This window comes from Lepidochelys olivacea (genome assembly GCF_965140295.1).
Source record: "Lepidochelys olivacea isolate rLepOli2 genome assembly, chromosome: 25".
In the NCBI taxonomy this organism is placed as follows: Eukaryota; Metazoa; Chordata; order Testudines; family Cheloniidae; genus Lepidochelys; species Lepidochelys olivacea.
In genome coordinates, this window is record NC_140435.1 from 18821719 (window position 1) to 18846852 (window position 25134).

Consider the following 25134-nt stretch of genomic DNA (forward strand, 5'->3'; position numbering starts at 1 on the left):
GAGCCCTGCCCAGGGAGCAGGCCGCTGTCCTAGTGTTGCTGTTGTGTGTTGTTCACAAGAACCAGGCTAGGCACAGAATCCTGGCCTGGCCCAAGGATGTGTGTACACGCGTAGGGAGAACACAGTGCCAGTAGCCCTGCTGAATGAGGCAAGAGGCAGGCTTCTGGAGGATTTTTTCAGAAGCCCCTCTAATCTAGGCTGGCTCTTAAATGGGCTCCTCACTGTGGTATCTGAGCACTTTCCAGCACTGAACGCCCTGGCCTGGGTTTCTGCGTGACTTCAGTCATGTCTGAGTGAAGCCAGCCGGGGAACACCCAGGGAGCATTACTTATTTTTAATCTCAACTTGCCCTAACGCAGCTCCCCTTATCTCTGCAGCACAGAAGCAGTTGGTGCGTAGCTGCTACGTGCCGACTGCTCCAGCACAGGGGAGGGGCCGGTGCATTGGCTGCACAACACATTTTGCTTTTGCAGATTGGAAGTCACCGCTGGAATCAAACCAGGATTGTGGCCAGCCTTTCCTCCGCCACGCACAGGCCACGCCTGCACGTGCTCTTGGGGAGCAGAACATGGAAGAACTTCGGGGGGTGGCTCCAAGGCAGAACCCATTCCCTCAAGAGCCAAGTGTCATTTCACAGTCTGAAATTAGGTCCAAATTCAGCTGGGAAAGACGGCAGCATGTAAGAAGCCCCAGTGGGTTAGCAACCACCTCCAGCCACAGTCAGGTGTACCCCCCGCACACGGCTTCCGCAGACACCAGCCTCACCCAGCTCCATGGAGACATGTTCCAGATGCTAGCAAATCTCTCCAGCTCAGCCCCTCACTCACAATAAGCCCTGCACCAATCTCCAGCCCAGCTGGGCCAGATTGGTGGGGGTGGGAGGGGAGGTGATTAGTTATTATTTGGTAGGAGTATTTATTGCTACAGCAGTGCAGTTGGGGATGCTACTTCACAGTCAGGTAAAATACATGGGCCAGCTCCTCCGGTGGTATAAATGATTTATATCAGCTGGGGATTTGGCCCACATTCCCTACCTCAGGGACTATACAATCCAGACAGCCTGGAGTATTGTATCTCATGTTAAAAATGAGGCTAAGTTAACGAACCAGAAAAGAGCAACCCTTGGCGCTCTCTCCTTCTGTGTAAGCAGGTAAATATCCCTAGAGAACATTCCCACATAGCCCGCTGTCCCCATGAATCCTTAGGACAGCTGGTCTTAGCTTTTCATCACAAATCTAGGTTCTGGCTGTTTCACACCACCAGCCCTGTCCTGTCCCATGAGATGCAGGATTCCTAAGGAATTCACATCTTCAGGCATAAAACCAGAGCTTTCCTAGGGGTCTGTAGCTGATGATGGGAACAGAGCAGCCTCAAAATCTCCCAGAGCTTTAACATGTTTAATGTGGAGGGTCTTGTTCACACGAGAGTTGCAGTAGGTTGAAATGGTTTAGTAAACCACAGTCTGTTTACTCTGTGTGGTTGCTTTTATAGATCCATGGAAGAGCATGAGAAGGGGGAGCTGTCATGGCAGCACCCGACCCCTTACTCTGCTTCCACCCACCAGGGAGCAGACTAAAAGTACAGCACCGAATCAGCATTAAAATTCTCATGCTGAGAAGGTTTAGTGCAAACTCAGCATCCAGGTGAAAACAGTGAGCTACAAACTCAGTAGAAAAGACACTGCCCTGGAGAACAGCCCTGCAACCTCCTTAGCCTTGGGTTCCTCTTTGCACTAGTATTCACCGACCTTGTGCGAAGCCCTTGTGCTGAAATGCAGCCAGTGCTCATTGAGGGGAGAGACTCCAAGCCACACTTGGAGCTTACAGTATCTCTCATGCTGCCTTTGATCTCTGTCTAAACCCAGTGGAGAGGTGACACATCCCTTTGTCCCTGCCAACTCACAGCCTGAGGAAGAGGCACTTGAAGGCATGGGCCCAGGCTCTCTAGTGGTTCCTGTGATTCTAGCAAAGGGAATCGCCCTACAGCTTCGTCCTGTTTTCCCAGTGTTTGTTCTCAGTCACATGGGTTCCCATCACTTGCTCCTGCACAACAAAGGAGCAAAGAACACAGGCCCTGGTTCTGTGCAACAGAAGTTTTGCACTGCACAGCCAGTGAAGAAGGGTGGGTTATTGGCATGAAGTACCACAGACTAAACTGCACCCCCGTATGCATGCCGGTGAGCGGATACTCATGCAGACGCATGGAAGGCACCAGCACTGCATGGGTGAGTAACTGCTCAGCAGGGTGGGAAACGGGGCATACTCTTCCCTAGGGTTCTTATGGTACTACCCACTGTGTCATATTACATCCCTGGCCAGCAGGGGATTACAGCCCCTCACAACTGGGAGCCCCAGCAGAGGAGCCCCTCCTAGCCTTGCTAGTGTTTCCCTGCACTCACACTCAGAGATAGGAATGGAGGCTGAGGGAAGTGTGCGATTAGCCCCATTAGTGCAGCATCCCCCCCTTTCACTCACGCTCAGCCCCCCACTCCCCAGGTTACTGCAGAGAGTGGCTGCCACCAGGGGCTGAGAGCTACAGGCCTGCAGCCCACATGCTCTGCACCCAACTTTTTGTTGCTTTTTAGGCTGGCAGTGAGGAAGGTGGCTCAAGCATTTTACGGGGGTGTCATTTCCCAGCCAGGCTGAGAAGGCTGTGCAGCAGATACAGGGTGGGACCAGTGGACAGGACCCTGACCTGGGCCTGAGGAGACCTGGGCTCTTTTCTAACAAGGTACTTGTCTGGACTCCTCCTGGTCATGCCCAACATCTCACGATCAATTACTTTTAGCCACACAGGGGTAGGAAGTATCATCCCCCTGTTCACAGGGCAGATTCAGTGATTTACCCCAGGTCACACAATGAGGCTGCAACAGAGCTGGGAACTAAACCCGGGTCTCCCAAGACCCTACTTGCTTGGTCGCCCCTTTTCCCTAGCCAGTCCATAGCTCTGCCACTGACTTGCTGCATGCCTCTGGGCAAGCCGCTTCATCTCTGTGTCTGTCCCCTTCTTCACTCACTGTCCGTCTTGTCAGTTCAGACAGGGCAGGGACAGTCTCATTCCCAGTGAGTGAGTAGCGCTCAGCACAAGGGGGCTCTGATCCCAGCTGGGATTTGTTACTTGCCTCCATCAAGGGGAAATGGAGCTAGGTTGTGACTCCTCCCCTCTGCGAATGGGAGTTCAGCAGGAGCACAGAGGGCAGCCTGGAGTGCAGCTGGACACTGACCTGGAGGCAGGTTTGTCGCCAGCTAGCCCAGTTCATCCCTGCTATGACTGTGCCCAATTCCTGAGATGAGTTTGGCACAGAGACCTCAGCCAGGTGCTGCCGAACCCATGGAGGGCAAAGCACAGGGAGCATCTCCACAGAAGCCAGGTACCGGTGTTTATTTGCTGGCAGCCCCTAACGGGTGGCACTGAGAGCCACCACAGGAAGGGGGCACGTTATGTTGCAAAGACCATCCGCCGCTGGGGGTTGTACTTCTTCAGGGTGCCCAGGGGGATGCTGCTCACTTGGAAGTTCCCCCCGCAGATAGTCACAGGGCCGCTGTACTTGGGGGTGAACTCATCCTGATGCTCAGTCCCGAAGAAGCGCTGGCCCTGCCATGGCGGGACCAGGTGAGAGTATTTAATCTGGGGAGACAGGAAAGGCCATTGGTGGCGGTGGTGGGGATTCAGTCGTTAACCTCACAGCCCCTAGAAGTCAACCCACCGCTCAGCTCCCTGGCTGCTGAGCACTAGCCTGTAGGGAGCAGGATTCAAGTTTATGCAAGCCAGCAGCTCTGAGCTGCCTGCCCCCTCGCTTGCTCTGACCCTGAGTGCCCTCTAGGAGAAAAGCAGAGGCTTTCCTGCTGAGAAGGGAAGAGGCAGATCCCCATGGCAGCTGGGGTGGTTCTGGCCTCACCCAATAATGCCCACACCCTTTCACTGCCAGTCTGTTCGCTGGACAGCCTTCGGTATCTAAACAGGCCCACTGGGGGGCAACACATTGTGTACTGGGCTACTAACTGGGCCAAGTTCAGAGGTGGGCAGCCCCCGACCCTTCCCTGCTCCCTCCAGAGAGGCCTACTTGCGAGGTACACTTGCAGTGTCCTTTCCCCTCCCAGCTGCTGGGTGGCATGAAGACTTGCTCAGCTATCCGTCTCACTAGGCCTTTGTCCTGAACCTGGCCACATACACCAGTTATTGCCGTACCTGCTGCAGTGACTCTTCTGAGGGCCGGAGCGTCTGCTGTCTGTGTGGGACGAGCATAGCTTGCGTGGTCGTGACAGTTCCTTTACCTGCTCACAAATGGAATAAAGAGCAAAGTCAAGGCATGAAATGAGCAGGCAACAGACAGTGTGGCTCAATCACAGACCTGTCTGGGGTCTGCACTGACTGAGAGAAGAGACACAGGCCTCACAATTGGCAGCCCCAGGCACAGCTGCAGGCAGAAAAACTGCCACAGTGCATAAGGAATGGGATGAAGAACGATATGGAAAACACTGTAATGCCATTCTGTACATAAATGGTGCCACCTCATCTGGAATGCTGCGTGCAGGACTGGTCACCCCAGCTCAGAGGGCACAAGAGGATTAGAGGGAGTTCAGAGACGGGGAGGAGAATGATAAGAGTTCTGGAAAAAATTCTCTGTAAAGGAAAATGTTGAAGACTGACTGTTTATTTTAGAGGAGGTGCATGAGAGGACATGACAGCAATATACAGAATCATGAATGGCACGGAGAAGGCAGATTGGTCACTTTTCACCCTGTCCCATACAGGTGGACACAAAGGGCAACAAGTTTAAGAATGATCAAAGGAGGATTTTTCCTCACCCAATGCATAACTAACCTGTGGAACTCACAGTGTAAGACTGGATGGTTGTTTCTTTGTGTGTTTGCTTTTGGGAACTTTATTCATTTAATAAAAACCCAGACCCCGAGAAGGGCACTGATTGAGCAGGAATGTGTGGACTGCCACTGAAGGTGCCCTGAAGAGGGGGAAACAAAAGCAGGGCACTGCAGCAGCACCCTGGACCACGAGGGGGTGCTCGGGTGGTGGTCACACTCCTGCTCGCTGCAGCATACATTCAGTCAGTAATAATGCAAACAAAAAGGAATGGAGAGATACCCTGCTCCCCCACCACCAAGGAGTAAATGAGATTCCAGAGCAAAGAACCAAGAGATGAGAGGGGATCTTTTTAGCCTCTTCCACACAAAGCCCAATATAAATCCCTGCCTGGGGCTGCACAAGCAAAGCTTATAATTCAAACACTCCACTACCTCTTCCAACCCAGCGAGATAAGGCCTTTGCTTCTGGAAGTCAGCTGAGGAAATTCCAGCAAGAGGAAGAGAAGAGCGAGTGTCTGGCTCCAGTGTCCAACAGCATATGCTACAAGCCACCCACAAGATGGCAGCGCAACCCTGAGGCTCACACAGGTGGCATGTTTCTGGTCGCTGAGCACTTTGACACTGCCCCTCTGGGAGGGTGACCAGCCTTCCAGATTAACATCTACCTGCCAGCCCCTGGGAGTGCTGACCAGCACTGCCAGGTGCTGTGCTGAGCACAAGTTCCCTGCCTGGCTTTTGGGGGTCACTGTCCCATTCTTGTAGACAAACACAAACCCCATCCCAGTGCAGCAAATGCCTGCAGCCTCCCATCCCAACACACCCATCACTTCAATACCCAGCTCACCCCGCTGCAGGCAGAGTGACTAGCAGGGGCAGAGCACCAGGATCCCACGCAAAGGAGCAGCCGAGAGCACCCAGCACAGCAGCCTGAAGCTGCTCCTGGGATGTGTCCCAGGGTTGGGAGCCTCGGCTGTGGAGCTGCGCTAGGATCGGAGGGACTTTGCCTTACTGGGATAATTAAAGGGCATGTGGCTCTCATGGTGGCTCTTGCTGCTAGACGTCTCCCTCTGGCTTTCGGGTGGCGGCTGATAGTCCGAGTGTTGCGTCGTGCTGAAGAAACAGGCGTTTAAATGTTTGTCACCCAGGGGCACTTTGCTTTGTTGTCTCCACGGTGGCACATCTGGCTGAGGTGGATGTTCCCCCAGGTCAAGCTGGAGTAAACAAGAGCAGAAGTTAATGGGCAGGTGCTGTAGCCAAATGCTCCATTCAGCTTCCAGCCGTAAGTGTGAGCAGCCCACTCAGACAACACAAAGAGGGCCCAGGTCCCCATTGGTAGCTGCAGGATGCTGTGTATTTCTCTGGCATCCTGCATTGCTTCTGCCTAGGAATGATGCCCCCAATGATCCCAAGATTCTTGCCAGATGGCCTTTAGAGGCTGCAAGCCTCTCTGAGGCTGCGAGCCTGTGTCTGGAGGTTCTCTGCAAGCCCTGGCGAAGGGTGCACTGTGGCAGTCGGACCAGGAGCCAGGCCTCCCAGGGTACGTGGTCAAAGACTGGGACAGGAGACTGGCCGTGCATGAATGTTACGAATGAGCAAGGACACAGTGTCCTTTAGAGACCCCCGCCTGCAGCAGGAGGCAGCTCTGATCCTGTGACACACTCAGTGATCTTTAGAACACAGCGCTGCTCTGTGATAGCAGCTTCTGAAAGGTGAAAGCAGGGCACAGACCTGGGTGTGGAAGAATCGGCTAGTGGTGGTGGTCGCACGCTCCCGACCCCTCTCAAGGTTTTCGTCGCCTTTGGGGATCGATGAAGTCGGTTTGCTTAGACACGTAACTTTCATGGGCGCTGGTAAAGGCAAGAAGCGAATCCTGTCAGTGTTCCCAATTCTGAACAGGTTGTAGCTACCGCAGCATTCCCAGGTGGGATGGCCAGCTGGAAGGGCCCTTCCAGCTGCGTCTACAGCACGTGGAGAAAGGCTGGTCTTGTGGTTAAGGCACTGGGGGGGGGGGAGGGGAGAGGGGCAAGAGATTTAGGTTCATTTCCCAGTTCCGCTACAGCTCCCTGTGTTGGGCAAGTCATGAAGGGTCCTGAGCTTAGGTGGGGGCTCTTCACCGTTCCCAGTCAGAGATGCTGGGTGCTGAGCATTTTTGAAGATCTGGCCACTGATTTTGGTGCCTAAGTAGGAGCTGAGCTCCTGACAATCTACGCCTTAGTTCTCTGAGTCTCAGTCCCCTGTTGGTAAAATGGGAACAATAATCCTTTCTTTCTCCCGCCCCTCTGAGCTCTTCAGGACAGAGACTGTCTCCTGCTATGTGCGTGTGCAGCAATGGGACACGTGGCCCTCGTTAGGGCCTCTTGTTGCTACTGTAACACAAACACTAAGGGGTCGGATACAGGGTTGAGTAGCTGTGGCTCCCAGTTATGTCTGAGCTGAGGCAGAATGCTGGCAGCCGAGTTTTCTGGACACAGGTTCTGCTGCCTCTGGGACAAAGCAAGGATGGGAATAACACTGGGGTGGGAACAGGACAGATATCCACATGGAGACTATATCTTCACTAACTATGGGCAAATGCAGAACTGGTGTAAGCAAGTGTCACCCCCGCTGAAGCCAACTGATTTACATCTACTTACATCAGACATTTATCTGGCCCAGCATGGTCTCTGAGACTTAGCAATGGGGGAGAAATTTATCTGAGCACAATGGAATTTTGGATGAAACTGGCCCCAGATTTGATCCCCCAAGCAGTGCCTTAGGTTTGGCAAAAACAAAGTCACCCAAGTTTTGCACTAGCCCAGTAGGCGCAATAACAGTGAGATCTCACAGCATGCTAGTAACAGGGAGACCAAACTTCCCCAGCCTACGCACTAGAGGAAGAGTCAAGCCAAGGAAATTAACAGGTGTGGTGCTCAAAGCACACATCTGTCTGCCCCTTGAAATCGGTGGGAATATCTACAGAAAGTAGAAAACAGTGCGAGCAGGGAACATGGGACAGGAAAGGTCAGTTGTAAATGCTACTCTTACCCCTGGGGGAATTCTGCACCAAAAAAATAAAATTCTACGCACAATATTTTAAAATGTTGTATATTTTATTTGTCAAAATAACACAATATAATCATACCAGTTTCAATTATTTTGGTAATTTATTTCAAAATACCTGTCAGCAAGTATGTCTGTAACAATACAGACAACAAAACAGATTCAGGAAATGTTTTTTTGACAAATACTAGGCATATTAATACAGAACTCTGAGTAATCATTTAACTACAATACAAAACCACATTTCCTGCACCCCTCAGAAGCAGTGCAAAGGCTTGGTGGAGTCAGGGATAACGGAGGAGCTGTGGGTGAGGGAAGTAATTGCTGGGAAGGAGCCTAGGTGTGAACTTGGAGGGGTTTTGGGTATGGGTGGGAAAAGTATTGAACAGGGTTTTTCTGGGGGGGAGGAGGCAGTGGAAGGGATTGTTAGGGAGACCCATGAAGACCCGGCTGACCCCTAGCCTCTTCCATTTATTAAAACATTGAAAATATGTGCAACACATGAATTATGCACGCACTTAGTGACACAGAATTCCCCCAGGAGTACATTCTCCAGCCAATAGGAAGGCAAAACAGTACTATGAATGTGATCTCTCGCTGTGTCAGGTCACTGTCCCTCCATACCTAGCTCCCGCTGTGGGAACGACTCCAATGTCACAGTAAAGAATCTGGTGCAACCATCCCCTGGCGTGATGTTTGTCTTGTGTATTTGGAAGGCAGCACATTCTTTGTTATAGACTCTGCAAGGCATAAGAGTTGCTGAGATAAGGTAGTGAGCTGTGAGAGAAGTGCTCAAAGACAACTTGCCTTTAGTGAGCACCACAGAGCCTGGGGCAGCAACAGCCCATCAGATGTACTTCTTGGCTACCTGTGGTTCCTCGTGTCCTGGAGAGTGTAGGCATGTTTCTCCTCGCTGGTGCTGACACTGCTCCTGGGGTCTCCAAACACAATGGAAGACTTGCTCTACAGAGAAACCACCTCTGAGTGATGCTGTCTGCTAACCAGCTAATTACAGGGGAAATAAGGACTTTGCTGACTGTCTCCACAAACACCCAGGCTTCCCCAGCACATACTCCATTCTGTGGTGCAGAAGCCATGAGGATCAAGGGCACACATCACCCCTTCATTGCCTTCTGGAGCTCCCAGTTCCAAGAGACTAGTCCTTCATTCTGGAAAGCTAACAATGCTGCTGGATAGGCCACTCCATGGATCAACAGGTGTTTTATTGGAAATCCAAGTGTGAATCTCTAGGTGGGGTGCACAGATTGGGATAGTTCTGACTAGCAGAGTCTAGATGAACACAGAGATGTCATAATTCTTTGCACTCATAGCACCTTAGCACATAGACTCAAAGGGTCTAAAACCTTAATTAATCCTCACAACACCCCTGTAAAGTGGAGACATTGGCCAAAATTTTCAAAATTGAGCATCTAAAGCCATAGATGTCTGGCCTGAGCACCCACATCTCCCACTGAAGGGAATGGGGACCACTGGTGCCAAGGACCTCAGAGAATAAGGCCACTTACTTTGGCATCTGAATATGGATTTAGATACCCAACTATGCACCCACATTTGCCAACAGTCTCACAGCAAGTCAGAGCTGGGATTAGAACCTGGCAGTTGTGACACCCAGTCAAGATTCATGATATTCACTGCCACAGATACTGAGGCCAAGGGCTTGGAAGGCGCCAAGCAAGGACTGGATATTTATATGGACAATGAGAACAGCCAGCATTACAAATTGGATAAAACATGTACACGAGCTACAGATCCTCCTGCTTCAGGGCACAAGCCAACCACCAGCTGATGATGTTAGAAAACAGCTTCCCTTATAGATAGGTCATTACAGAGTAACCTGCACCTTCTTCTGAAGCAGGTGTTCAGAGACAAGACCACAGGACTGACAATTCCTATGCTCCCCTCCCCATAGCTAACCACTAGGCTCCACTCCCATCAGGCTGCCTGAGTGGGCAGCAGTGTTTCAGAAGACTTAGTCCCATCATAATATGAATTGGAAGCAGCATGGCTGAATTTGTAGGACTATGATGTTACCTTTCCACAGGTCTTCACAGGAGGGATCCAGCCACCCTCAAACTGTGCTTGATAAGACGTGCCAAAGTAGGAGCATCTATCACCTTTAATTGTGGGAATTCCTCCTGCCAAACAACACAGGGAGGGAATGATCTGAGTTACTCCTTTGCAGTTCTCAATTACAGTTCTTAGGAAGTATCAGAAACTGACATGGGAAGTAGGGTTCCAAGGCAGCTGCTCTCTGCCCAGTCTCACACTGACCCGGAGTACCTACCCACTAAAACTAAAGGAAAAGGCTATTCAGCCTTGGCTACTTCATCCCTGACAACCCTTCAGCCTGGGGCGCTGTCTGCCTAGAACAAACAGATTTTGTGCTGCCCATCCCCCAGTCACTGGGTTTAGGAGACCATGATGGCTCTCAGGTTGGGCAAATATCCAGAGCTAAGAAATCAGGATCTGATAGCAAGGGCACAAAGTGGCCTTTTCCACAGATCAAAGATCACTCTCTCCTGGCTGAAAAGCAAACAGACCACCACTGAAGGAGCAAATTCCTCTGGCCCTACGACTCTGGAACTGAGGCCCCAGTTCAGCAAAGCCCTTAAGCATAGGCTTTGTGAGTGGGAACTGACTTCTTTAACAATATTGCATCTTGGCTCTCCTGTAATTGTCTAGTGTGATGAGGTCCCTGGCTGGCATGGCAAGTAAATGCATTCACTAGCCTTTCAACTCTGGAGGTCTGGGTCCAAATTCTGCACTAGGTCACTAAGGTGCACAGATGGGGTCTACTGACACACACACCACACAAAACCGCCACAGTTTTGCACAGCTGGCAGCCTATGCTAAAGAGAAGTGCGGACTGTAACAGAAACCAGGGATATTGGGACTGCTGCAAGGCAGGATTGCGTACACCAGCCAAGCTATGGAGCAGGGGCCAAGACTAGCATATCAGAGGGTGCTGCAGGTAAAGAGGAAGGTCCACTGGCAGAGCTGCATAGTGAAAACTTGTATCATGTGTACCGCCAGCCACTGCTATAAGCCTCTCACTATCATGAGCATCAAATTCACACATGAAAATATAAAAGGGAAACCAGTGATATTTAAATATTTCTAGATCCTAAAAGTCAGCACTTTGATGATGGACTCCACTCACTACAGCAAACACAGACTTAAACTGGCTGTAATGGGAACCTAAACCAAGCCAATGAAAACCCCAGTGCCCGGGAATGCCACCTGCCCTGAGAATTGTGAGGCCACAGCCCGACAGAGAGAGCCCAAAACAACTCACCCAGATGTACACATGGCGCTTTGGCAATGGGCTCGAGTATCTCATATGCTGGGTATGAAAAATGATAGACAGAAGGCAGGAACTTTAGTTTATCTTTGTCTCCACAAGGAAAATGATCTTCCTCCTTACTGTAATCAGCTCTGGTGGAGGCTGGTCTCTGCAGAATCACGTCTGGCCAGGGGTAGCTCTCCCTTGCAGCTGAGGTGAAAATTTTGGTCTGGGAATCTGCATGCATTCGGAGGTGAGATTCTGGTGGACAGACTTTGGGCTTTGGTTCCAGGGATCTCACTGGAAATGCCAGGTGGGTTTCTGACCAGGTTTCCTTGGCTTTATCCATATCCTGATTCAAAACATCCTTGGAGTTTGGAAGCAGAATTGGGTCTGGTTTGTAACTGCCCCATAAAGGAGGGAAATCAGTGCGGAAAGGAGATTCAACAACGTTTCCCTGTGGTCTGTGGTCAAACCCTATCTGAAAATGTGAGGCCTTTAGGAAGGGAATCCCTGTGAGCGGGGCTGGGATTAACGACTGGCCAGTGGCTGCCATTTTCCCCTGTAAAGGAAGAGACATAATATCAGACTCAGGTGCATTGCTGCTTTGGTCCCTTCCTAAAGCAAGAGGCTCCAAGAGATAAGGAGGAACAGGAGATAAGGATCTTTATTCTCTGACTGTTCCTTACAAGATGTCCAATTAAGGCCCAGAAGCAGCCACCTGTGAATTGCACACATTTGCACTCACTACAATGAAATGAGCTCCCAACAATCCCAGAACTGCAGGTACATCCTCCCATGGAGCTGTCCTGCTGTCCCCCTAGATCAGTGGTTCTCAAACTTTTGTACTAGAGACCCTTTTCACATAGCAAGCCTCTGTGTGCAACTCCCCTTATAAATTAAAAACACTTTTTAACCCCCAGTCTGAGAACCCCTGCCCTAGATGCCGCCATGATAAGGGCTGCCCAGAAGCAACTGGGACTTTGTCCTGCCTCAGATACAAATTCATCTCTGCTGTCAATCCATACACATTGAAGGGTTACTACTGGGAAGAATCTGGGCCACAGAATCTCAGGGATTTATGGGAGTTTAGCATGCAGGAAGTTGGCCTTTTGGACCACTTGCTAATCACCCCGTGCCAGGCTCTAGGATATTTCTAACAGAATTATTGGATTTGGAACCAAAAGGGCAATATTTTAAAACATGGCCAAATGGGGTCAGATGCTAGAGGGACATTAGCCAATCTCCCTCATACAGGATTGGATGTGCCATGTGTATAGTCAGTGCCTATTACCGCAGCTGAGACTCAAACTGGGCCTCGAGTAGTTCAGATAGCAGTTTTATAGCATGAACCAAAAGCTGCCTGCCCCAAAAGCAAATCAATAGGACCCAGGCTGAGCGTCGCTTCCCCTCTGGCTGAGTGAGTAAGAGCCACACTGTCCTAGTCTCAGCTGGGACTCACTTCCCATGGCCAAGCTGGTCAAAGGAGTGGTGCTAAACTGGTCTTGGCTGGGAGAGGCACTTCCCATATCTGACAGGAAAGCCTGAATGGGTTCTCTTATATAAATGGCCATGCACATAAATCATGAGTTTGGGTAGAGCCCCATGCCAGTAGGCGTCTATGGACACTAGCCCAGAGCACACCGCAGTGGGCTGGCTTTGCACCTCAATGGTCCAAATTAATGCAAAGCATTTAAGTGTGTTTAATAAACAGCTGCATGTGTATCAGAGATGGTCTTTCCTATAAACATTAAGCGATTAAATTATCTTTCTAAGGTGACTGACTTTGATCAATGTATTATTATTATTCCTTGCACCCCAATCAGCCATCATTGTGCTGGTACACACTTACAATGAAACAACAGGCCCAAGAATTTATAACCTAAATAGCCATAAATTGGCCAGACGCATCAAACACAAGACACCAGACAAGAAAAGGAATTATTTAGATTTAGAAAAGGAGAACTGAAGACAACCTAAACCCAGTGAGTAACAGCCAATGGGGCAAATCCTAAAAAAGGAGCTGGCTCAGCAGGAGTTCACACACTAACTAGCATCTGACAACAGAACTGAGGCCTCACACAATAATGCTAATCAATGTTTCTCTTCCTTTGAGCCCTCAAAGGGTACCCCTCATCCATTCATTGCCCCTGAGACAAGTCGACTGTAACTCACCTCCACCCAAAGCTAAACAATCAACTTTAGAATTTTCAGTGTCCTGTGATGTTATCATAAAATCATCATGTCATAATGGAATCTCAGCAATGGAGAGGTGAGGAAGATGATGTCTGGAGTAACAAATATGGAGAAAGTGAGAACAAGAAACAGATAAATTACTGGGCAGCAAGAGAGCTAAAGGGAAGGAGAGCATGCACATGAGAGGGTAAGTTACAGGTGCTAGTGACACAAGATTTCAGAGAAGCAGCAGTGCCTAAGCCCAGCATGGGCAAGATCACTACCGTCCCCATCAAACCCCGTCTGCTGCCCCACAACAGCTCGTGGCTGGGTGGCGACATCGTGGGATTGTGACATCACAGGTAAATCAGCCAGTCAACAACCCTCTATCCCAGCCCAGGGAGCAAAGCTACCATACCCTCATTCGCAAACCTGAGGCCGGACTCAGCAAAGCTGGGAGCAGGAGGCACACGCAGAACAGACACGGAACAGAACGTTTCAGAGTAACAGCCGTGTTAGTCTGCTTAGAGACTAACCAATTTATTAGAGCATAAGCTTTCGTGAGCTACAGCTCACTTCATCGGATGCACAAGTACTCCTTTTCTTGGAACGGAACGTGCAACTTGTGAACGAGAGTTTGGTCGCTCTGCTCCCTCGGCTGGCCGGGGCTGAAAGAGTAATGGGGGAGAAGGGGATATGAGGTCAGCTCAGAGTAGAAGCACCACACATCACATGTACACAACCTAGCGGTTTCTCACACGCTCTCAAGAAGTTGCTAGTTCATGTCTCACTCTCCCGGTTCTTCACAGACTGGGAAAAGGATATGGAGACTTTCAGGCCCAGGTCAACAGGAGGACAAATCCTCAGCCACCAGGGCCGCTGCCCATGCAAGGGCGCTGCCAGCCAGTCTCGGCAGTAACACCGAGGAAGGATGGTCGCTCCTTCGCAGGATGTAGGCTGGCAAAGCTGGCACTGCGGCCGGCCGGGAAGGACTTCGCTCTGCCCTGGGGCTGCAGCGAGCACAGCGGCCCACGCCGCCTGCCCCCCGGCTGTGAACAAGACCCCGCCTGACGAAGGGGGGAGCGAGCGCCCTTGAGACAGGCCGGCGGCACCAGCAGCACCGGGAAGCTGGTAACAGCTCGGGGCGCTCGAGCGGATCCACCACAGGGGCTGGTGCCGCGAGGCGCCGGGGAACTCGCACCACCCGCCTGCTGAGGGGACATGGGTGTCACACGGGGGCCGGGGACCCACAGCCCGCGGGCCAGGCCCCGGCCATTCCCAGCTGCCTCCCAGGCGCTCCTGGCAGGGGAGCTGCGGCCTAGCCAGAGACAGAGCCCGCCCCATCGCACACAGGGACGGGGCACGGTCGCCATAGCGACAGCGATCCCCCAGCAGGCACCGCGCCATCCCGGGGCGCCCGGAGCGCCAGAGTGTTGCCCGCTGGGCGCCCAAACGTCATCACGCTGCTAACGTACGGCCCCGTGGCGGCTAGTAACCCGGAAGTGTTGCCATGGCGGCAGCTGCGGACCCGCTCGGCAGCCTGGTCTCGGCGCTGGAGTCGTACCGCGGCCGCGACCGAGTGGTGCGTGGCGGGGTCCGGGCCCCGCTCACCGGGCCGGCAGGGTTTACGGGAGGGCGGTCGGGTTACCGAGGGGAGACGTGGGCACACCACACACTGGCCGTACCGGGGCTGTGCTCTCTAACCCCCCTTCCCCCCCAGATCCGGACCCTGTGCTATGGCTGCCAGCTGGCCGGGGGGGTCCTGGCCCGGAAAAGCCCCACGGAGTCGGAGACGGGCAGGAGGCTCCTGGCTGTGTCAGCCCAGCTGAGCCACTGCCGGACGGTGCTGCGCCTCTTCGATGATCTCGCCATGCTCGCCTACAGCCGCCAGTACGGGCTGGGTGCCAAGGTAACCAGCCCCTTTCTGCCCCAGGCATGGGCGAGGGGGGTCCCTGCCCCCCTTCTCCCCTGGGATCAGGGACAGGCCGGGCGCTCTGTGCTGTGGGAGACCGAGGGCCCTGCGCAGCGCGACATCCAAGGGCCCAATCCTGCAAAATGCTGCCCTCTCCCCGCGCTGCTGACTGAGGAGGAGGCGCCTGCGGGGGCCGGAGGCCAGATGATACCTAGACAGCTGGTCCCCGTGTAGGCTTGGGCCTGCTGTGCAGCATTAGCTAAGGTCTAATGACCTCTCCAGTGCTCAGAGGCCTCAGCTACCACATATTCCTCTGAAGCATTCCTATTCTTTATTTGAATTGTGGTGTCCCCCACTGGGAACAGACCCTGTGCACCAAGTGCTGTACAACCGCCCAGCAAGACATGAGCCCTGTTGCCCTTGGCAGCTCACCTGCTAAGAAATCTTTACAGTTTTCCATGGCTGTGCTAAGATACAGTGGAGTTTCAAAGTGAATGTTACAGACAGGCTAGTCCTTAGGCTCACTTTCTCAAACTTGCAAACTACTCTGTTCACTAAAATGTATTTTGGACTAAGCACATTCCAAGAAATGGTATTGATAAACTTCACCGTTCTTTGTATTTTAAGACAAATACAGGCTTCTCCTGTAACTGCTATAGAAGTGCAAGCAACTTCAGAAGTGTGGGTCCCTGGCCTAGCTGCCTGAGGGGATTGTTAAAGGGCTGTGGAGGTCTCTGGTTCCAATCCAGCCTTCACTTCCAAGGCCTATCTCTACCCTACCCATCATCTCTCAGTAGCAAAAGGTTGACTTCTACCTCCCGTTGGCTTATAATGCCAGCCTTCCTCACCCACTTGTTACATTTTCAAACAAACACCTTCCTGTTTTCTCCCATGTTGCCCCTCACATGGAAGAAACTCTCTGTAAACTTAAAGCTACCTCATTCTCCACCTTCAAATCTCCCCTTAAAACTCTTCTCTGACACGATGCCTACAAAAAACTTGACAGCAGTTAGATCACTGGTGTGCTGAGACCACAGTCTATCATATTGACCAATAGCGTCTCATTATTTCCTTTTACTCCACTTCTGTCTCTATCCATTGTCTCTTTTTCATATTCTTAGACTGTAAGTTCCTTGGGGCAAAGTCCATACTTTTCTTTTGTCTGTACAGTGCCTAGCACTGTGGGCTCCATAATATAAATAATAACAGAATGGCAGCCTCCAGGGCTCTCGCTCCCTCACTTTTCATCATCATGAAATGTATTTTTTTAAACAACAAAATAGGGTGAGAGCAAAAACCTTGCTGGCTTTTGTGGAGATTCCTGCAGAGATGTCCCTTGCTGGCTCAGCTGAGAGTCCCTGCTTGATGGATATTCATGAGAAACTGCAAGTTCATTGCCGTATGCTGGATATAAAATACAGGATATGTTAGTGATGTGCCTTGTTTTCATTCTCTGTTCTCAGAAAGAAGCTAAGCTTGTTCTTAGGGCTGCAAGGAAGCTGGATTAGCCATGCTGCTGCAAGGTGCAGTGTACAGACTAACCTGTGGTGTCAAGAAAGCAGCCACTATTAAGTTCTTGCCTGTCTCTGTGCTACAGGAAGAAGATGCCATTGTCCGCTGGCTCTCTGTCCTCAGTAACCTGGCTGATCAGCTCTACTACCCCTGTGAGCACGTAGCATGGGCTGCCGATGCTGATGTTATTCGCACAAACTCACACAAGTGGTGGACATTAAGCACAGCTTTCTGGGGGCTCTCCCTAGTCCTGGGCATTGTACGGTAATGTTCACTAGATGCAGCTCTTAAAAGGGTATGAGGGGGAACGCTATCTCCACTTCTGGAGCCTAGCAGAAAGGCTTACTGGCCACAGATCTTAGGAGGGGCTCTGGCTGTTCCTGGGGGCTGGGCAATGGTAACACTGTGGTTTTGGATTATCTACTAACCTTGTTGTTACTCTTCTGAAGTTTTAACTCCTCAGAATCAGAAGCCTTGGCATCCATCTTCAGAAGGAAGCTGTGCTATTTGTAACAGACACTCTGGAAACTAAGAGGATTCTGAGTGATCCTAAAATTTAGTGCTAGAAATCCTCCTAGCCTGTAGGGTATTGGTAAATTTTTAGTGGTGACTATTACCATCTTGCTAACTAATCATGAGACTTTTCTAGTCCAGAGACAGTCTCCTGAGCCACCCACTAGGATGAAAAAATAAATGTCTTCCTCACCTCTCAATGTATTCCTTGATGTAGGGGAAGAGGCAAATAAAAATTTCCCAGTCTGAGCTAAAGTTCTGCCTTAAAAAGGGGCCCGCAAAAGTATGGTGGGAAGGAGATGGGACTGATGCACTTTTTTTTGACTGCCATATGAGTGGAGGCCTGGAAGATTTTAAGTTTTCTTCACCTTCTATTTTACACTAGAGATTCAGTTCTTGTATATGCTATTTTGAGGAAGACTGAGCTCGCACATCTGCTGTTTCCAAAGTAAAAACATAACCAGAAATGCATCTCTTCTTCTTCGTCGTCTTCTTCTGACAGTACAAACCCTTTCAGATGGTTTTCTTTTTTTCTGACACCTAAAGGACACACATCCTTCCAGCCCCACCCAGTTTGTAGGGCACCTTTATGTGAGCTGTTTCCTCGTTACATTGTTTATCCCATCTAGTGAAACAGCAAATGGGAAAAATAGTTCAGTTTCCAACACAAGCAAATAAAGCCAAGTGGGAAAACATGGGAACCCTGAAGTTAGAGCCCCTCCCTTCTGTTAGCCAGATGTTTAGCTGGTAAATATGATTCAATTGTAAACTGAATTGGACTCTACTATAAAATTATCTCAAGATAGTTTTGCCCCATTTCCTTTTTTCTTGCTGCAGTAAGTGAATCCTCTAGTCTTCACATTAAGTGTTAACTTTCTGCTGTTACCACTTAAGAAAGTGTTCTTGGAGTCATTGTGGATAATTCTCTGAAAACATCTGCTTTAATGTGTGGCAGCAGTCAAAAAGACTAACAGAATGTTAGGAACCATTAGGAAAGGGATAGATAATAAGACAGAAAATATCATAATGCCACTTAATAAATCCATAGTATGGCTTCACCTTGAATACTGTATATAGATCTGGCCACCTCATCTCCAAAAATATATATTAGAATTAGAAAAAGTTCAGAGATGGGCAACAGAAATGATGAAGGAACAGCTTCCATATGAGAAGAGATTAAAAAGACAGACTGTTCAGCTTGGAAAAGAGACAACAAAGGGAGGATATGATAGAGGTCTATAAAATCATGAATGGTGTAGAAAAAGTGAATAAGGAAGCGTTATTTACTGCTTCACATAACACACAAAACAGGGTCACCTTCAGTGAAATTAATAAGCTGCTGGTTTAAAACAAACAGCCTGAAGTACTTCTTCCTGCAATGCTAGGGTTGCCAATTTTGGTTGGACATATTCCTGGAAGTTTCATCACATGACAATTTTTAATTAAAGATTAATCTTTAATTCCTGAAGACTCCAGGACAATCCTGGAGGGCTGGCGAGCCTACGCAGTGCACAGTCAACCTGTGGAATGTGTTGCCAGGGGATGCTGTGAAGGCCAAAAGTATAACTAGGTTCAAAAAATAATTAGATAAAATCATGGAGTATGGTCCATTAGTGTCTATTAGCCAAGATGGTCAGGGATACAACCCCATGCTCTGAGTGTCCCTAAACCTCTGACTGCTAGAAGATGGGCGTGGCTGACAGGGATGGATCACTTGATAAATTGCCTTTTTCCATTCACTCCTGGAGTGTCCAGCACCAAGCCACTGGCAAAGGACAGAATACTGGGCAAGACGGCCCATTGATCTGACATAGTATGGCTGTAATTATGTTCTTATGCATTAGTAAAATCAAACTTTCCACATTATTCTCCTTCCCACATGGAGAAGGAAGAATTCTCTGAGTTATAGTTAGGGGCTGAAGCCCTATTACTTACCCAGCAGTAAACCCTGATCTAAGATGGGAGCTACATTAATCCATACGATTTTAAAAGGGCATTTTTTACTTCAGCTAGATTGAGTAGCTTGAATGTTACTCCAGCTGCTTGCTCCATGTAGAAGCTTTGGTGGCAGATTCAGACAAACTTCCTCTGGAAAATTAGCTGCAAGCAATGTTACAGCTATGAAGGACATCAGAACCTTCTCTCCCCGATAGGGCGCCAGCAATTGTTTTTGCTGCATGATAGATGGTATTTAAAAAAAATCTCCACTAAGGACAGTTAATTGTCCCTGGCCTTTTTATTCCATATTCCTTACATTATTTAGAAGCCCAAAGTTCAGGTAAATCTAGAAAAATTTGTACCAAGCTTAGAATTTAGTTTTGATCAGACTGGCAAGAAAGAAATTGAGCTCTTGAGAGGGAGAGCTCCATGTTGCTTTTGATCTAGCCCAAGGCTAAACCCCTGTAGCTTATCATGGTTGTAGAACAGTGCTTTTCCATGCCTGTAGGCAATAAAACTTGTTATAACAAGGATGCTTCTACCCATGGCAAAGACTAGTGCTGACATTTGGTGGTTCTTATTAAGCTGGACCCTTAGCATTCAGCGGATGATGGAGTCTCTCTTGGTCACAGACAGCTTGGACTCTTATTGTCATCTCTCTCTTGTTTTCAGGTCTCTCAGAATTCTGTTTCAGCTAAGAAGGAAGCTGAGAAATTGCACTGGGTATGATATCTGTCCTATGTAATATAGTCATTTAACACATACTCCTTATTACCTGATGTAGCTCACCCAAGGTGACACTAATTATTACTTATCAATCTCAAATGACGACGCCTATACACAGAAACTTGGTTACTGATAATTGATCAGTTAACATTTCCTGACAAGATGCTTCTCAGCCTCTGTGTCTACTTTATAATTTTGCACAATACACATTAGTGTTTCCTAAATCCTTCTTCTATTATCTGGTCTCACTGGCTTCCCAAATGTAAATGTGGATCAGGAGAAGGGGCACAGCTATTGCTGTAGATACCAAATGAGCTGGAATTAATCCCCTTGTGACATATCTGATGCTCTGTTAAGTAATGCTATGCCTTTGAGGTTAGTAAGATATAGGACCAAAAGCAGGTGTCTTTGCGATGAAAGAGAGGATGTTCACCTTCCAGAGGTGAGGCGGGGGAGAGGTAATGGATATCATTGTGATTCAGTGGTACAGGCAGGAGAATACTACTCCAAGCAGATGTCGAATTTTCAGAGAAAAGAACAGGCCATTTGAACTGCTGTTCAGCAGAGAACTTCTAGGATTTGTTGCAATAATTTTGAGTCTATTGGGCAGATGGTGCAAGGAATAGCCACTGATAGATTTACAGATGTAAATACATCCTCCTGTCCATGCTTGAATCATTTGTTCTGATACTTTTCCTCTCTGAAAGTCACTGCACACATCATGCGTATTTCAGCCATGTGACTCTGCCAGAGTCCCTAGTGGCAGACTGGAGGATGGATACATTTCTGCCTTTTTCTCCCCACAGTGAATCCTTGGAGCAGAGTCAAAAGGAAATGGACACCCAAGTGAAATCTGAAGTCTTGAGCATCCTCAGCAGTATGGCAGATCTCTCCAATGCTGTCCACTGGCTGCCTCCAGGATTTCTTTGGGCTGGACAGTTTCCTCCATGGCTAGTGGGTCTCATGGGGACCATATCTTCCCTGATTGGTGTCTACCAACATCTGTAGGGGCAGGTTCTGGGACTGTGTGAACCATGGGGTCAGCTTCAGGAGGCTAAGTTTTTTGTGGGTAAAGTATGAATGCTTCCAGTTACGGATCAGTGCAGCATGTAATTAGAATGTGATCAGAAAGTCTCTGTAATGTTATTAGTTAGGGTTAATGTGTTTTTAGCTCTTCCTCATCAGGGCAGGAATCTTAACTGTGTCCTCTGTATAGGGAGAGATCTCAGCTCTGATCGATATGCTCAGTAATAGGAGGGCAAATGAAATGGTGATCATCATTAAGAGAGACTGACTTTGAGGATTTCCAAAAGATGGGAGAAATTAAATCAGGGACAGCAAGTGACTTCTTTCATTTTGTCCCCACAGCCCCAAAAGGTGGGGATGTCACCTCCCTTGTTGTCTTGAACATGAGACAAGTCTGGGAACTCATTGTGGGGTGGGGAAATGGACACAATTATGACTTGTGAAACTCAGAGGAGAGTACTCCACAAACTCATCCTCTTGCTCTGATCTTATTTAAGCATTCCTGAGAGATGCCAGGAGCTGTAAAAGAACATGCCAAGTACCTGTCAGTTTCCAAATTGCCTTGGCCAGTGCAGCCACAGCCAGGGACATCTGATCTGAAGTGGGTTTTGCTTGTCTTCGGTCTATGGAGATGTTGTTTCTCCTGTCAAATATCCTGGCCCTAGGCCCCCAGGTCAGAGCTGCTCACTACAAAACAGAAGCAGATGTTTAAAGGGTCTGTTTTCATGGCAGTCTCTATTGTTCAGGCCACATGTGATATGGTGAAGAGCTAGTTATCAGTATCTTAGGTAGCCCTTTATGTTAGCAATGAAAACCTTTTGCCTGTACTGGTCAAGTCCAGTGTACCTTCAGATGCTGTCACCTGGAACATCAGCCACGCTACGGAGTTCTCCAGTGGGTGCTCTTCTGTCAGGCTCCACCCCAATCAACAAACTTTCTTAAGAAAATAATTAAATACATATTTCATATCCTTGTAATGGATCAATTGACTGAATGCTAAGATCAGAGTTTGCACCAAAGGTCATATTTACAATTATTTCTCTGGCAGTGCCAGTAATAAAGGAAGTGAACACTACAGAGCATAGTCTGAGGATTTGATCATTACTGTTCAGAGCTAGAGAGAAACTCTTCTTATCTGGCATTTGCTGGTTCCAAGCTGCTCTGAAACTGCAGAATATATTATGGCTGAAGCTGTACTGTGTTAGCTAAACCTGCCCAAGGACAGGCACAGACTGTTCCTTACCTAACCTTCCATCACAGGGGATTTTTTCATGGCCTCCATGCTGATGTCTTGGAGATATATTGCTTGGGCTGTGCTGCTCACCTGCTTGTTCCGAGAGGTGCTTAATCTCCCACGTAGAACATTAACATACAGTATCAATAAAGCACACATTAAATGTATTAAGAACTGGCTGACAGATCTCAGAGTAGTTGTCAGTGAGGAATCATCATCAACTGGAGGTGTTTTTAGTGGGAAACAGCAGGGATTGGCGCTAAGCCCAAAGCTATTCAACAGTTGTTATATTTACTTCCAGATGAAGATAAATCACTGCTGACAAAATTTGCAGATGACCCAAAGATTGGCAGACTGATTAATAATGATGAGAACAGGGCAGTCACATGGAGTGATCTGGCTGAATCGCTTGGTAAATTTGGCTTAGCCACACAAAATGCATTTTAATATAGCCCAATGCAAAGTTCTGCATCTCCAAAAAAGGAAGGCAGGTCATACTCGCAGAATGGACTGCTTTCTGGAGAAAATGCTCAAGAAAATTATAGAGAAAGACTTAAAGAATTTAATTTGTTTAGCTTATCAAAATGAGGATTGAGAGGTGACTTGATTACAGTGTCTAAGTATTTCACTGGGAGAAAATACCAGACACTAAAGTGTCTCTAGTGGAGCAAGTCAGAACAAGAACCAATGGTTAGAAGCTGAGGCCAGACAAATTGGAATAAGGAACAAATTTTTAACAGTGAGCATGATTAACCATTGGAACAAGCTACCAAGGGCAGAGGTGGGTTTTCCAGCTCTAGTTCTCTTCAAATCAACACTGGCTGCCTTTCTGAAAGTTATGATTTAGCCAAACAAGTTACAGCTCAGTACAGGGTAACTAGGTGAAATTAATGGGCTATAATATCCAGGAGAGCAGATTAGGTGAGCTGTCTAATGGTTCTTTCTGGACTTAAACTCTATCACATACCAGCCTTCTGGGAAGTTCGCCTCCGAGTTCACCTTATTTTCTGCATGATTGCTTGCCTGGCTCATCCTGCTGCCATGTGGGGATTGGCACGGAGGAAGCATGTTGCTGGACTTGGCTCAGCACTTGCTGTCACTGACAGGAAACAAAGCATCTGGTCAAGACACCAAATTGCCGAGCATCAGCAAGAGAAGCACAAGAACCTTGTCTTTTCTTCCCTATCTGCATCAGACCTTCCAGTGCACTCCAACTGGATGGATGACCTGAGTAACCCTGCTTCTGGGCCAGTGTTGTTCCCTTGAAGTGGGAGGGCAAGTGGCATCCCCTGTACTTGGCTGCAGTAACCATGCTTAAACACATCAGCGCTTTACTGCTACTATCAGATTGGCCACTTCTCACCACATGAGAATGTTTTACTGCTGCTTTCTTGTACACATGCTTCTTGTGTCCAGCAGTGGGCAACAGCACAGATACTATAGCACTGAGCCAAGGGGAAAGAGGTGCATTATCTTAATGCAGATTAAGCATGGTTTAAACCAGTTTAGGTGTCTGTAACTGGAGTCCTAATATCATGGACCAGTTCTGAAATGGTAAAGGCTACTTTCTGAATTAGTTCTGGCCCCAGCTATGACCCCTTTCTAGAATGGTTACAATTTACCATAAAGTAATGCTTCCTTTATCACTTACTGGTTAGGCAGCTGTTGCTTGTTGCAGAGATTGTCCAGCCCTGCACTTGCTCCAGCTCAACTGCTCTTATTTGCACACCAAACGTCCCCACAAGTGATTTGAAGGCAGAGTCACTGACTGGTGAACGTCTCTCTCCACCATAGAACGAGTCTGAGAAAGAGTAATACATTTTCCCCTTCTGCAGCAGCCGCTGGGCCTTTGTTCCCATTCAGTCCCTGTTCTACCACATTACAGGAAAGCATGTTTGCTCTGCAATGGGAGTTCTAACTGATTCGTTAGCCACGGCCCTGCTGTCAGCAAGCTATGAGCTGGAAGGGCTCCAATCAGCCACTCTGAGCTTTATATTGTGTGACTGAGAGTGATGGCTCAGACCCATGGCTACTGTGTTTATGGCCCTTTATCAGTGAGACCCAGTGAATGTCTCTGCTCACTGAGGGCCAGCTCTATCAATAACACTCCACACATAGGAAACATAACATCCTGCTCTGAAACTGCAAGTGGAGAGGTTCAGAGGCCATGCAGCTTTCAGATACGGTCTTCAAGGCCAGGGTTGGTGAGCCCTGATGTGGCAAATGCCCTTCCCCTTCTCTGTTAGTACTGTGGAGACGCAGTGCTTTCCAACGGTGGACCTCAAGGTACTTCCCAAAGGGGAGGTGAGTGTAATGAGGCCCCCGCCCACTCTTTCCAGGCGCGGAGCCGGTTATGTGTTTGTTCCTTCGGACATAAGGCAGCGTTGCACTTCCAAACGGGCTGGGCGTGGTGCAGTTTCGCACCAAGGCTGCCTGTCCCGACTCGGCCCATTACAGGTACGCTCCGGTAGCAGCAAAGCGCCCACGTCAGGCCTGCTGGCAGACTCCGCTCTTCGGGCACATGGACAAGGCGAAGGGGGGAGCCTGGCAGCAGCGCGCCCCAGCGCCTGGGTCTGTGGACGTGGCTCAGGCTACGGCAGGAATGGACAGGCGTGTAGACGCTGCAGCTTGGGCTCCTTCTCCAGCGCTCAACCCCCCCCCCCGGCACCCCCCTCCCCGGACTCCAGCGCTCAACCCCCCTCCCCCTCCCCGGCACCCCCCTCCCCGGTCCCCAGCGCTCAACCCCCCCTCCCCGGCACCCAGCGCTTAATCCCCGGCACCCCCCCCGGTCCCCAGCGCTCAACCCCCCCCCTCCCCGGCACCCCCCTCCCCGGCACCCAGCGCTCAACCCCCCCCTCCCCGGCACCCCCCTCCCCGGCACCCAGCGCTTAATCCCCGGCACCCCCCCCGGTCCCCAGTGCTCAACCCCCCC

The 25134-nt window shown here is 49.4% G+C and overlaps 2 protein-coding genes across 14 annotated transcripts; one reads left to right on the top strand and one right to left on the bottom strand.

The window, feature by feature from the left end:
- Positions 1-3365: 3365 nt before the first annotated feature.
- On the bottom strand, positions 3366-24836 carry SAXO5 (stabilizer of axonemal microtubules 5). Of its 13 annotated transcripts, XM_084614625.1 has the most exons (13): positions 23854-24836; positions 23170-23301; positions 16552-16657; positions 13774-14009; positions 13342-13454; positions 11179-11728; positions 9915-10018; positions 8731-8825; positions 8487-8602; positions 6552-6670; positions 5833-6034; positions 4189-4277; positions 3366-3627 (listed from the first exon to the last, which is right to left on the bottom strand). In XM_084614625.1, exons 6-13 carry the CDS (start codon positions 11720-11722, stop codon positions 3439-3441), a joined length of 1458 nt encoding a protein of 485 aa, XP_084470751.1. In that variant the 5' UTR covers positions 11723-11728; positions 13342-13454; positions 13774-14009; positions 16552-16657; positions 23170-23301; positions 23854-24836; the 3' UTR covers positions 3366-3438. The 13 variants fall into 13 exon arrangements, with proteins under 13 accessions (XP_084470751.1, XP_084470752.1, XP_084470756.1 ...); XM_084614626.1 differs by lacking the exon at positions 16552-16657; XM_084614630.1 differs by lacking the exons at positions 23170-23301; positions 23854-24836 and adding an exon at positions 21511-21649 and having other exon boundaries at positions 13878-14009.
- On the top strand, positions 14796-22045 carry PEX11G (peroxisomal biogenesis factor 11 gamma). The gene is given in 6 exon segments (XM_084614634.1): positions 14796-14923; positions 15062-15250; positions 16851-17029; positions 19889-19939; positions 20749-20936; positions 20939-22045. Coding segments are annotated over 6 exon segments (714 nt in total). The 5' UTR covers positions 14796-14851; the 3' UTR covers positions 20974-22045.
- Positions 24837-25134: the final 298 nt, after the last annotated feature.

What these genes read in the sequence shown, in the direction of transcription:
- SAXO5 (XM_084614626.1), bottom strand. Translation starts at nt 11,722, where the DNA reads ATGGCAGCCACTGGCCAGTCGTTAATCCCAGCCCCGCTCACAGGGATT. An exon ending in GTTCCCACAGCGGGAGCTAG is followed by an intron (nt 6,671 to 8,486) that starts GTATGGAGGGAC and finishes TGCCTTTACCAG; the next exon opens with CGCCCATGAAAGTTACGTGT. An exon ending in CAGAAGAGTCACTGCAGCAG is followed by an intron (nt 3,628 to 4,188) that starts GTACGGCAATAA and finishes CTGTCTCCCCAG; the next exon opens with ATTAAATACTCTCACCTGGT.